Source organism: Acartia tonsa, chromosome 13 (assembly GCF_053477335.1).
Source record: "Acartia tonsa isolate MP-2025a chromosome 13, ASM5347733v1, whole genome shotgun sequence".
Taxonomy (NCBI): domain Eukaryota; kingdom Metazoa; phylum Arthropoda; class Copepoda; order Calanoida; family Acartiidae; genus Acartia; species Acartia tonsa.
In genome coordinates, this window is record NC_137272.1 from 9,796,510 (window position 1) to 9,811,297 (window position 14,788).

Consider the following 14,788-nt stretch of genomic DNA (forward strand, 5'->3'; position numbering starts at 1 on the left):
TTAAGAAAATATTTATTTATTGAGAAAAATTACAAGTTTTTTTTATACTTTTTACATAAATGATATAAACTATAAATATTTCAATATATAATATATTTAAGATAGATTACTTTTTTAGTTATTCTTAATAGTTTTTTTTAGTTAACAGAAATACCCACATTGTGGTGGAAGACTTTCTTTGCATACCCAAGGGCAACGCCTTCCATCAACAGCAGCTTCCCTCTTTCCATGGTGATGACCACGGTGATGACCTCCATGGTAACCTCCACGATGACCTCCATAGTGACCTCCACGATGACCTCCATGGTGACCTCCTCGATGACCTCCATGATGACCTCCATGATGACCTCCATGATGACCTCCTCTTCTTGCTTCAGGTTCAGCATCTGCAAGAGCCAACGCCACAAGTGACAGGAGAGCAATAGCTATAAACAATCTCATCCTAAAATGAAAAATTAAATTAAAGTTGTTAAATAATATTGTGTAAGAAATCATATAATGCCACAAAAATTGTCCATAAAAACTTATTTGATTTTACAGTATGTCTGAGATATTAAAAGTATTATACATCACTCGAAAAAAATTATTATATTTTGTTAAGTAATTTTACCTGAAGTGTTTGATTACAATGTTTTATTGAAACTGATTAGATTTTGGAATTGTCTAATTATTTATACTTAAATCTGGATAAGGAGGATTAATCACCTGAAGGGAGAGGAAATCCCCCCATTTAGAAGTCCCTAATCCGCCCATTTAAGATTTCTTGGAAAATATTATGGGAATTATTTTTGGGAAATGTGTCAAAATCTCCACCCATTTACTATTATTAATAATGTTATAATTATCACAAACATATTAAAAGAGGAATGGTATCCTTTCCCCTCACCCCCTTTCTATATAAATAACAATGCTTTCGAAATGGATACGAATCTCCGCCCATTTAAGATTAAAAAATATGATAAATGTCACATATAATTTTACAAAAACTGTACAAATTGTTTAAAATTAGATCAAGGTATTTAATGTATGTGAAATTATCAAAATAATTTGTTTTCATAATTGTTTTGTGCTGAGATTATTCTAAAAAAAAACAGTCTTTTAAAAAATTTAAAGCTGTTTAAATAGATTTAAAATACTAATTAAAGCCAGTGTATAATGATAAAAAAAAATAATGCAAATTTGACTATATGAAAATTTTTAATGACATGTAACCCATACTGTTTTATGTTAAAGATAGAGGGCTCTATTACTAACTTTTTATTCCCTGCTTATGACATAGATCTCTAAAATTACTGCATAGTACATGTTTAATATAATAAAAAATCAAGAGAAGGACTGTTTTATTTTTTTCTATAAATGACCCCCTTAACCTGCGGGTTTAAACCTGCGGTGCCCTAATCTTGCGGATATACCACAAAACATAAACTAAAATAACCTGACATAAAAGTGATAAACAAACAAACTAAAACTCCCCCACCCCCAATGTTTTTTTTATTTTCAATTTATATCAGTCTCACCAGGGTGCTTTGTGCAAAATTCCCTGATATTTAAAAAAAAACAAGGATGACAATATCCATTAAAGAATAGCTCTGAAATCAGACGGCAGAACAAACGAATATGAATACGTATAGAGTGTCTAAACTTTATACGCAGAATGTTAACTTTTAATGTTTAGTAAAGTTGTATAAAACTTGCAAAATTTCTTAATTACAGGATTATGTTTAAGGACATGCTCTTTTAGGACTGGATTATAGAGATGCTCCTCTTGAAATATTGTACCTTGTTGTCTTGGGGATCATTTAAAAAAAATAACATAAATAAGTTTATAACAGCATATAAAAAGGTTTAAAATGAACGTACGTACTTTCTAGTAACGATTATACACTTTCTAAATTTTACTTTTATATAATTATTTACAGTATTTATGGACGGAAACACTCTAATTATAGAGCAGCTGTGCTACTAAAAATGATTCTTGAACAACATGTACTTCATTAATCTCCTACCAACTTGGCCGAGGGGGACATGAACTACTAGAGGATAGGCGGGTGGCCAACGACAACTTATCCCCCCCGGGGGACAGGTATGGTATACACAGGATATAAAATTCTATCATACTCAGGGTGGGGAGGGAACATACATTGTAACTACCCTGAAATCTAGAGTTTTATAACACAACAAAAAATTAAGACAATGGACGATAAATTTATATACATAAACAATGCCCTTGTTTGAAAAATCTGGACTCTATTGGTCATAAATATAAGTTGGACAAACAGTCAGACGGAATTTTAAAATTCAGCCCGTGGACAAAGTTATTCATGAAATAAATTTCAGTTTTGAATTTTGTCCCTGTGTTTTATCGCCATATTGGATAACATTAAAATTTGAAGATTTTTATGCAATTATTTCATTACATTTGTTACAAAAAATAATTTTCTGCTTTTTCTCGTAATTGTGTTGTTTATAATCTAATTATAGCATTCATATCATTAATTTGATAAATACAGATATAACAGTAGACCATTTGCAGCATTAGACCTTTTTGCAATTTGATTTCTCTAGTTGTGTGCGAAGCACTTTGTCTAGGGTGGGTCATTTTGGGGGTAGGATTACTTGATTATGGGCCTTCTAATCTCTATCCCTTCTTCCCCATCTTTCCCCCATCATGTTCCCCTGTCCCTTTCCCCCATCACTTCCCCCCATCCCTTCCCCCATCCATTCCCCCATCCATTTTCCAATCCCTTTCCTAAAAGTTATGTATTACCATCAATGACTCTCTTCAAATGGCATGTTAAAAATCTGTCACTTTTTTATAAAGTGGTGTTTGCAAGGATTTGCTAGTGCGGTGCGCGAAGCGCACCAAGAAAATTTTTCTCCACATTCAAACAAAATCAATTAGACAACAAGAGTTGTGTTATTTTATCAAGTCAGGAATATAGAGTGTTGTAAGCTTTAATTAGGGTTGCTGATGTAAATTGCTAGAAAAAAAAAATATATTTTAGTTAAGGGAATATACACAAAAAAATGCTAAACTTATTCTGAACATCCTATGATGTACTTATATATTATTATTCATTTAGACAGACATACAGTTTTGAGAAAAAGACTTAGGTATATGTCAAAGCAGTTCTAAATGTACTTTTTAATTGGTGGGTGAAGCGCAAAATTTTTTGTTAACATTAAGTAACTTTTGGTTTAAATATTTGATGTTTACAAATGTTTTTATAGAAATAACTACAAAATATATGTGATAAAAAGTAGAAATCATTTGAAAGGCCCAAAAGTCTCCAAGGTTTCATAAAAACATTTGCTTATTGTTGGCTCAACAACTTTAGGGACTTGATTGAATTTTGATTGGTTGGTTAATCAAGTTGAGTTTTCATACAAATAATCAGCCATTGTATTTTCCCTATAGATCCCTGCAAAAATGTATTTTCTTAATATGTAAAGTTTATATTTGCAAAGCACAAAAAAAGGTAGATGATAATTTTAGAATTTTTTGAGAAAAAAAGCACAAAACCCTATTTTATTTTGTATGATGACTGTTAGACCGACAGTCAAAGTAGATAAAATACTGGTTGCTAAGAACAATGGAAAAAATTATTTTAATACTGTCATCCAAAAAAAGTTTGGAAATCGGACCATAAACACCAAAGATAAGGGGAAACATGTAAATTATAAAAATAGCCAAAAGCCTACTAAAAGACAGTCCAACTGCCATGGATGTTTCATAGTTGGTTATGCTCCTTAATAATAGGAATGTTGCCCTCTATCTTTTATATATCATGTATCCCTCTATCCATGTCTAACTTTTTTTACACTAGCTAAAAAAAATTATTGGTCATAATTAGGAATTTCCAAATATGGTAAGATTAATTGAATAATAAGTTTATAACTGGTGTGAAGCCCCAAAAAATTTTTGGGTTATTCTTGAACTTTTGGAAACATTGTGACAGTTTTTCTCTTTGAAGAAGGGAGGGGGCAAAATCGGGAATTTTTTTTTACCAGGGGGGGGGGGCAAAAAGGGGCATTTTTTAACATTTGAGGGGGGGGCGTTGGCTAGGGGGGGGCAATCGCCCCAAGTGCCCCTTTGGTTCGCACGCCACTGGATTTCTCAGGTCTTTTGTAGATGTAGGTCTTTTTTAGAGTAGGTCTTTTGTAGCAATGCTGCCGACACAAGTGCATTAATTATACACATTCAATGGTTTGTCCTCCTGTAACGCTAAAAGATTCAATTGATTATCACACCTTCAAAATAAAGATAGAGAAATCAAATTTAAATTTAAACTTGAATTTAGTAAACTGCATATTTTTAACTGTTCAATGGTTTAAACTACATTTATAGGGAATATACTTGAAGGAATTTTATTTTTTTTATCATGTAGTTTTAAAAATATCAATACTTGAAAATCGTATTCTGGTGATAAATGCAATTTATGTAGCTGGCTTATTTACACAAAAAAACAGTATGACGACTTACAAAGTGATATCTAATTGTTTGTTATTTATTGTAATACAAAATTATATTTATTTGTTGGCATACTTGTAAATTATGCTTGAAATGATTTTTATGAAATGCACTTCATGCAGCTATCTTTTTATTACTAGAACTAAATTGATTGCAAATATTTTTTTTCATATATTTCAGTTACTAAAAACTTACGAGACAAATTAAGAAAATATTTATTTATTAAGAAAAATTACAAGTTTTTTTTATACTTTTTACATAAATAATATAAACTATTAATATTTCAATATATAATATATTTAAGATAGATTACTTTTTTTAGTTATTCTTAATCGTTTTTTTAGTTAACACTGATACCCACATTGTGGTGGAATACTTCTTGTGCATACCCAAGTGCAACGCCTTCCATCAACAGCAGCTTCCCTCTTTCCATGGTGATGTCCATGGTGATGACCACGGTGATGACCTCCATGGTATCCTCCACGATGACCTCCATGATATCCTCCACGATGACCTCCATGGTGACCTCCACGATGACCTCCATGATGACCTCCACGATGACCTCCATAATGACCTCCATAATGACCTCCATGATGACCTCCTCTTCTTGCTTCAGGATCAGCTTCTCTTTTACCAAGATGATGACCTCCATGACCCCTATGTCCTTTCCACCTTCCAGGTTCAGCATCTGCAAGAGCCAACGCCACAAGTGACAGGAGAGCAATAGCTATAAACAATCTCATCCTAAAAAGAAAAATTAAAATTGTTAAATAATAATGTGTACGAAATCATATAATGCCACAAAAATTGTCCATAAAACTTACAGTATGTCTGAGATATTATAAGTATTATACATTACTGGAAAAAAAATTAATATATTTTGTTAAGTAATTTTACCTGAAGTGTTTGATTACAATGTTTTATTGAAACTGATTAGATTTTGGAATTGTCTAATTATTTATACTTAAATCTGGATAAGGAGGATTAATCACCTGAAGGGAGAGGACATCTCCCCATTTAGAAGTCTCTAATCCGCCCATTTAAGATTTCTTGGGAAATATTATGGGAATTATTTTTGAGAAATGTGTCAAAATCTCCACCCATTTACTATTATTAATAATGTTACAATTATCACATACATATTAAAAGAGGAATGGCATCCTTTCCCCTCACCCCCTTTCTATATAAATAACAATGCTTTCGAAATGGGTACGAATCTCCGCCCATTTAAGATTAAAAAATATAAAAAATGTCACATACAATTTAACAAAAACTGTACAAAACAAATTGTTTAAAATTAGATCAAGGTCTTTAATGTATGTGAAATTATCAAAATAATTTGTTTTCATAATTGTTTTGTGCTGAGATTATTCTAAAAAAAACAGTCTTTTAAAAAACTTAAAGCTGTTTAAATAGATTTAAAATACTAATTAAAGCCAGTGTATAATGATAAAAAAAAATAATGCAAATTTGACTATATGAAAATTTTTAATGACATGTAACCCATACTGTTTTATGTTAAAGATAGAGGGCTCTATTACTAACTTTTTATTCCCTGCTTATGACATAGATCTCTAAAATTACTGCATAGTACATGTTTAATATAATAAAAAATTAAGAGAAGGACTGTTTTATTTTTTTCTATAAATGACCCCCTTAACCTGCGGGTCCTAATAACACAACAAAAAATTAAGACAATGGACGATAAATTTATAAACATAAACATTGCCCTTGTTTGAAAAATCTGGACTCTATTGGTCATAAATAGTACCCAAGCCTAATAGAAGCCTAAGAATAAGAAATTGTGATTATAAAACTTTGGGTACTAGTATAACAAACCGTCCAATGTCCACTTCCTCCTTGTATTAAATCCACAATTTCGGGCACTTTTTTTAATTTAGATTCTGTGGTTCTAAACTGATTATCAATTATATATATCATCAATGGTAATGTATATCAATTCATCGTCTATTGTCTTATCCCTTAAGATCCCTGATCATACACAATGCCAAGTATTGGGGATATGGATTTATAATGAGATAGCATGAAAATGGAGAACTCTATCAGTTTTTTGGTTAGTTAGATCATAACTGACAAAAAAGCAAAAAATAATAATAATACTAATATTTCTATCCGTTTGTATATTCACTATAATTAACTATAATTAAAATTAATATAATAGAAAAACAAAACAAAATCCTTTAAACAATGTTTAAAATAGTATGTATTATGTAAAATAGACGATTTCGTATAATAGTAAAGATTTTTGAAATGATAAACTAAACATAAGATAATACACTTTCATAGACAGAGAAAGGAAGAGATTATCTGGAACCTAAGGGGATAAGACAATTGCCGATAAATTGATGTACATAAAAAATGATGACACACAAAATTACCCCTTCTGTTGATTAAAATTAGTGGTTGAAATGCTTAAACACTCAAATTAATAGCCAACCAATCAAATTTTAATTAAAGTCCCCAAGGTTGCTGAGCTAAATAATAAGAATACATTATTATAAAACTTTGGGGACTAGTGTAATAAACGACCCAATTTCCCATCCCTCTCTGATCAAATCGTATGTACAATGCACTGTAACGAACTATAATTAAAATCAATATAATGCTAACAAAGAAAAATCCTTTAAATAATGATTCAAAAAGTATGTACTATGTAAAATAGACGATTATGTTTAATAGCAGATTGAAATGATAAACTAAATATTGGGAAACCCATTTTTGGAGAAGGAAAGGAACAGTTTATCTTCTATAAAACAAAGTAGAATGATGTCTGTCCGTCCGTCCCTTAAGATCTCGGTAATCACTGAACCGATCGGATTTTACTCTTCAGGGTATATACCTATTGGTCCTGTGGTAGTTTTATGCTATTTTCTTAGGGGTGGGACACCCCCAACCCCCCAAAAATGAAAATTCCCCCCCCCCCAAAAAAAAAAATTGTTTTCTGGGGAAACTATTTCAAAATAAATGGCAGCACCAGAAATACTTATTTTTTTTTAAAACTACCTCTTGGGGCCGAGCCCCTAGAGGCGAGGAGCGAAGCCGCTAGTGTTAGATAAAGCAGTGAGCTTTTGCATGAAGCTTAAGAACTTAGAAACTACTGAACGGATTAGGTTCTTAGTTTTAGGAAAGCTTCACGTAGGTACTGTGATGGTTTAAGGCTATTTTGTTTTCAGATTTTAGACTTGTTGTGGTTTTAAGCTATGTTACAAGCCCCTCTGGGCTCCTTTGAATATACAGCATGACCCTCAAAAAAGTATTTTTAAGCATCTGCAGCCCTTATTTCTCAATGAATTATAAAAAAATGCTTATGTCCTTGTTCTCCATAGTATTCCACATAAGTAGATATAAAAATATTTTTTTTACCTCCATTAACACCGGAGATATTTAGAGCTAAAGTTTTGAAAAAGTGACTGAGAAAAAGAATTTTTTTTGTTTCTCTTATTTTTTGGATGGTTATATTATGTTTTTCTGGCAACTGAATAATGATACACAAAGAAAAACAAGTTAACTAATCATTTCTTTTTTATTCCACCAAAAAATATAAATTTTTAATGGCAAAAAATACTACTGAATGAATTGATTATTTGCAAAGAAGTTGTATCAACTTTTTTGCTTTTTATTTAAGATAGCTAGCCGGTTCTTTCAGTAAGTAGTAGATGTAAAATTTTTCATAGAATTCAGATATGCAATCGGTTTTTTTGTAGACCTCTTACTTTTTAAGTAATTTAAGTTTTTTAAAAAAATAATTAAGTCGGTTTTAAGGTACTAAAACGCAACAAAATAAAACAAGTAAATGGCCAGTATGAACAAAAATAGTAAGATCTTTAATTTGACACCTTACTTTTAAAATTCTGTTGAGTAATTATTGAAAAAATCTATTTTTTTAACCTCGGTTTAATAAAAACTTTAGACCTAAATATTTTCTCAAACAGACATAAAAAACATGGGTTCATATATACCTTTAGAATCAGAAAAATATTACGAATCTATTCTAAGCAAAATTGAAAAAGTTTTATAAAACTATAATAAAAAAAATAAGTTTATTTTAAGAATCATAATTTTCGGCTTTAAAGGGTTAGCTTGAACCAAACCTGAACCAAACCTAAACAAAAGACAATGCAATGTAGCAGATATTTTTTAAACACAAGAAACAATAATGTATTTTTAACTGCATTGTTTTGAAGTTTATAAACAGACTGATGCATATTTGTTCATAATTTTTCATTCTTTACATGTTCTTTAATATCACTAAATTTTTTGTAGTATCTATTGTATATATTGTATGAACGTTCTCCTTTTTTTCTGGCAATTCTATAGGTTAATCTTATAGGTTAAGCTTCCTGATTCGTCAATTTTTGCAATTTGTGATTGGCTAGTTTAGTAGTTACAATTCTTAAAATAAACTTTTTTATTTTTTCTATTTTTTATTACAATTTTTTAAAACTTTTTCAATTTTGCTTAGAATGAATTCATATTATTTTTCTCATTCTAATGGTATATATGAACCCATATTTTTTATGTCTGTATGAGAAAATATTTAGGTTTAATGTTTTGATTAAACCGAGGTTAAAAAAATAGATTTTTAAACAATTACTCAACAGAATTTTAAAAGTAAGGTGCCAAACTAAAGATCTTACTATTTTTGTTCATACTGGCTATTTTCTTCTTTTATTTTGTTGCGTTTTAGTACCTTAAAACAGACTTAATTATTTTTTAAAAAAACTTAAATTACTTAAAAAATAAGAGGTCTACAAAAAAACCGATTGCATATCTGAATTCTATGAAATTTTTTACATCTACTACTTACTGAAAGAACCGGCTAGCTATCTTAAATAAAAAGCAAAAAAGTTGATACACCTTCTTTTAGGTTATTTATTAACCCTTATTTGAGAAAAGGATTAATTATGACAGTTGCTCCGCCTACTTTTCTGACATCTCAATAATTTAATAGGGGGTTAATTAAGCTTTTTAGACAAAAAAATCATTATGTTTTAATTTTATTTTCTTTATAACTTTTTTGTTATTAAAGTTAGGATTGTGAAACAAAAACAATTTTCCTGCTATATTCATAAAGATTTATTTGGTTTTTTAATCTTAAACAATTTTGCCTAATAAGTAAGTTTTTCAAAATATCATTAAACTAAAAAGACTCAAAAAATATGTGTAAAAAAATGCTTTTTACTGAAAAACTAAATTTTTTATTTCATTTTTGTATAAAGTTTCTGCTAGTAACAAAAATAAAAGGATTTCTACCTTAATTTTGCTAAAAAAGTCGTTTCATGTTAAAAGTTACTTTTTCCTCAGTCACTTTTTCAAAACTTTAGCTCTAAAAATCTCCGGTGTTAATGGAGGTAAAAAAAATATTTTTATATCTACTTATGTGGAATACTATGGAGAACAAGGACATATGCACTTTTTTATAATTCATTGAGAAATAAGGGCTGCAGATGCTTAAAAATACTTTTTTGAGGGTCATGCTGTAGATACCCTAGATGTTAGGGACGTAACCGCTACTAGAGATAAATAGAGAGCAACAAGGATGACATCATCAAAAAAAGGCGAAGCACAAAATATTGGGGATGGATCAACTGACAAAGTGAGTTATAGAGTATTAGAGTTATTAGAATCTTACCTATCTTACTATATATACATAGATAGTAAAAAATCACGAAACCTTTTTGTATAAAATATGTATTAGCGTTTTTTTTGTTTTGACCGTCAGACCGACGGACTAAGTAAATTATATAACCTAGGCTCATTGGTATAGGGAATCTTCACAAAAAGTTCCAGTCGTCTATCTTCAATGGTAGCCGATAAATTTACGTTTTTCTATACCGGGGTTTTGCAGACGACCGGACATTTGGAATTAAAGAGTAGCTGCGCCACTAATTGCCACTTTAATTGCGCCACTACAAAGCTATAGGTCTTAATGAAATTAACATACAGACGGACAGACATAAATCTAACTATTTAAGTACATATGTAAGGATTTCTTTTGTTTATTAAAAAAAAAATTAAGGCATTAAATAGAACATTGTAAATTTTCAATTGTTTTTAGTAGCGAAGCTACTCTTTAATTTCAAACTTCTGTTCGTCTTTATGTCTGTCCGTCCGTAAGACACCAAGTGATTTTCAACAAGATACGCGGCTGAAACTTCTTGTCAACATTGTCATCATTATCCCATTTTTTGTGGATAATAGAATCAATGAAATTTCCTTTTGTGCTGAGAATTAAATATGTAATTTACTTTTACCGTTATTCTATCTGCTATAATATAAATATAAAAATATTTTAGAAAGGTTTGTAATATTTTTCTCCAGTTAATATATTCTTGATTCTAACAAATACTGTTTAAATCTCCTTGTCCGTATTCTTATCTATGATCTTTTGTGCTTCGCTAATGGACGTTGTCATCCTTATTTCTTTTATATACAATGCATTGATTTTAACATTAGTTTAAAGAAGAGGTTTCAAGTTATATCAGTGATATGAATAATTATTTTATAAGACGCGGATGATAGCATCCATATTAGCGAAGCTCAACATTTAAATTCAAGAAAATTATTGGATATTTGATGCCTATTATGATTTTTTTAAAGACCTATTCATATTGATTATTTGCTTTTAAAAATATGCCCAATAACTCTAGGAATCGACATATCAAGTGAAAAGAATTATTATTTAATATATTAAATTTAGTATTTTCATACTGACTTTCTGGTATAATTATAAAGGGATTTTATTTATCAGCATTGGAAATGTATAATAGATTATTGTTCATTGTCTTATTCCTAAAATCCCTGGAAATAAAAAGACATGCTAATATCCTCTGACACACTGGAAAAATGCTGTCATGCAATTTTATTCAGTGTTTGTTCAGAGTAACTTTACAAAGTGTCTCAAAAATCAGCCATGTGACGTCATTGAAATGAGGGATAATCCATCTCTTTTTTAGGGGTTTTCTTTCCCACTTCTCCTCTCATCTCCCTCATTTTCATGACGTCACATGACTGAATTTTGAGACGCTCGACTCTAAAGTTACTTGTTCAAACCATAATTTTTAATATATAAATTACAGTCGGCTAAACCTCTAGTATGGAGAAGCTCTGTAGAAGAGAGAATATTGGCTGCAAATTTATATTAAATCAACCCATGACTTAAAACTATCCCGAAAATCTAATATAAAAAGATTTATACTAAGATGACTAGCAGTTTAAACATTGCAGTTGTTGATGAATTTGTCAAACTTTTCTATTATTTCTATTCTATTAGATTTTTAGCTTGTTATGCCATTCTTTTAATCCCAAAATATTAACTGAAATGTTAGAACTACTATTTCATGACTACTAATTGAATTATGCACCTTTTAGGCTTTTTAATAGCAATGATTTTCTACATTTAGCATCAAGGTTTGCTCAAATATTGGTTTAATCACCCTATCTATTTCAAATCACGAAGTTAACTTATAAAACTTGACCTCATCGGATAAAAAACTCACACACTGTAAATGACCTAAATATCATTTCCCCTTTAAATTAGAGTTGTTTGAACAACACAACCCCCCCCCCCCCCCCCCCTCTGCTATCTATGAAATCATAAGATATATCAAAACATTTATTATTTAGTTTTCTTTTGAATTTATTTAGTTATCCTTGTTGTGTTGCTTGTAAAATATATATAATACTAGCGGCTTCGCCCCTAGCCTCTAGGGGCTTTGCCCCAAGAGGTTATCAAAAAAAAAATTTAGGTGAAATTCGTAAAAGGACCAAGGAAATCTCCTGCAAAAAAAAAAAAAAAAAAAAAAAAATTGGGGGGGATTTTTTTGTTTTTGGGGGGGTTGGGGGTGTCCCACCCCCCAAGATAATATCCTAAAACCACCACAGGACCAGTAGGTATATTCCCTGAAGAGTAGAGCCCATTCGGTTCAGCGGTTACCGAGATCTTAAGCTTCAGACGGACAGACAGACGGACAGACAGACGGACAGACATCGTTCTACTTTGTATTATAGATTAATATTTTTGTGTAACTTTATGCATATTTTAATCTTCAACAAGGTCAATTCTATCAAAAAGTACCGAATATTGTAATCATCCTGTCAAAACTGTTTGCATTCGATATGCCATTATGTATACTATATGGCTTCTCAAGTTGTCATCGTTGTTATTAAATCGACATTTTGAAAAGTATGCAAAAAATGAGAAAATAACCTATAATCAAAATATTTTGTAAATAAACCTTTGTTTGTATTTTATAGACCCTATACAAATATTTTTTATTATTCTAATAAATCACAAAAAGTAATAAAAACGGTTTTTGTTGACATATGCGGGATGTAAAAAAAATTGAACAATCCCTTAAAGTAGTTTTAGACCACACATCCCAGCCTTACAAGGGTATTATTTTCTTCTTTCTTTTTTTCTTAACCCTTTACAGTCGGGCCCCTTGCCGCACCTTAATCGGTCGGGGGGGGGGGGCGTTCAACGCCCCCCTTATTATCTCAGTTCCTATTAAAGCTAGAGGGCTAAATTTTTTTGTGCAAGTCCCCTGTTGGATAATGAATTTCCGACCTTTTATAAGTCTAAGTCAATTTTCGCTTCGTTCACCCTTTTATTTAACAACCTTTGTTTTTAGGTCTTTTTTTACTTAAAAATTTCAAACGGCTGTAATTTTCTTATTTTTGAAGCTAGAAGAAAATTTTTTTTCCAGAAAATGTTTATCTGTATGTAAATTTTACATTAGAAATATCACAATATAAATTTCAGCGGCCGCAGCTGTACTTGGAAGCTGCCAGCCGCCGCAGTCGGCGGTCGGCGGGAAAACGGCGGCGGATCTTCATGAAATTTTAATACGTTATGTAGACATGTATAAAAAGCTTAAGTTTAAAATTTGAAGTCTCTAAGTCAAAAATTGCGGCCACAGGAGCCTTTTAAAGATTTCTGTAGACCTGGAGGATCAGGACCTGCAGGATCATACCTGGAACCTGAAAGTGACTTGAACACCTGTATTTCATATAAGGATGTACTACTAGAGGATTTTTTAGTATTTTGGTATGATAAAATGCTTTGTTTTAGTCAAAAAAAATATTTTAGCTGTTTACCTGGATGACCCTGCCAGGTTTGCTGGCATCCTGTGCCCGCCAGGATGGAGATATTCAAAAAATTCCAACTCTCAGTTATGTGTCATACCCATACTTAAAAAGTCAAGCAGTTTGGGCTCTTTATCTTTCACACACAGAAAATGAGATAGAAAAAACCGGATGGGGGGGCGTTCAACGCCCCCCCCCCCCCCCCCCCGACCGTTAAGGGTTAAGGGATGGGACAATAGACGGACCAATGAAGCATCAACAAATAAATATGATATACAAAATTAACCTTTTTATATTATTGGTTAAAAGTTTGTACATATTTAAACCAACCAAAACAAAAGTATGTGGGCGAACGAAAAGATATAACACTTGTATTTACTGTTGACATATAACCGAAGTGAACCATCTAAATTGTATTTCTTAACAATAACATGTATGAATTTTTTTATCAACTAAAATATCAATAACAAAAATTCAGGGGGGTTTGTGTAGTCTAATAACCACTTGGAGGCAATTGCCAAAAATAATCTTTTTACACAAATCATATAAACTAATTAAAACAATTACCGTCATATGCAATAATAGCCCTCATGGATTTACGTAAAGTGTCACGCGCCCATCTACTAAACGAGAGTTTGAATATACCTTTTACATGGCATAGCCAAAATAAAGAGTTATAGTTATTCTTTCCATAAAAGTACTTCTCGAGCACTGAAAAAAACCCATAGCCCCTTCTAATTTTCGAAATAAATTTCTAGTATTACTATGGGACACGTCCCTAGCATCTAAGGCCTTTGTATTGGAAGGGTTAGTTAAGTAAATTAAATTAAAATAAATATCTTTTATAAAAAATCCAAAGATGATTTAAAAATTTATAAAATAATCATGATTGTGTATCTATAATATGTCTATTGTTATTTGAAAGTATGTCATGATTAATATGAGGGTTTACTGACAGACAGACAGACATACACAATAAAGCAATTGACAGACAGACATACATACATTATGAATCAATTGCTTGACAGACTGACAGACAATGCATGGACTGATAACGTGATTTTTAAAGCCTAAAACTATACTTTTAAGTAACATTTTAAATAAGCTTTTCTAAAATAATAACCCCCTTCTTTTTTTATACAGGAGTGGTGAGGTTAATTTTTTAGTGTAAATCAGTTACTAATAGTTCTTATTATTTTCCAATCTTAT

The 14,788-nt window shown here is 30.9% G+C and overlaps 1 protein-coding gene and 1 long non-coding RNA gene across 4 annotated transcripts in view; both read right to left on the reverse strand.

Moving 5' to 3' along the window:
* On the reverse strand, positions 1-650 carry LOC145303679 (uncharacterized). The gene is made up of 2 exons (XR_013873780.1): positions 611-650; positions 1-442 (listed from the first exon to the last, which is right to left on the reverse strand). It is a non-coding gene; the product is annotated as an uncharacterized LOC145303679 (long non-coding RNA).
* A 4,024-nt stretch (positions 651-4,674) lies between these two features.
* The window catches only part of LOC145304288 (uncharacterized), a 127,326-nt gene continuing 117,212 nt past the window's right edge, over positions 4,675-14,788 (reverse strand). The window contains exons 1-3 of one of the 3 annotated variants that reach the window (XM_080146144.1): positions 5,369-5,418; positions 5,046-5,215; positions 4,675-5,009 (exon numbers count right to left, since the gene is read on the reverse strand). In XM_080146144.1, coding sequence (XP_080002270.1) covers positions 4,812-5,009; positions 5,046-5,159 — 312 coding nt within the window. In that variant the 5' untranslated portion in view covers positions 5,160-5,215; positions 5,369-5,418 and the 3' untranslated portion in view covers positions 4,675-4,811. Of the gene's footprint in view, positions 5,218-5,368; positions 5,419-14,788 lie in introns of those variants that run through there. The other 2 variants (XM_080146142.1, XM_080146143.1) reach the window with 2 other exon arrangements.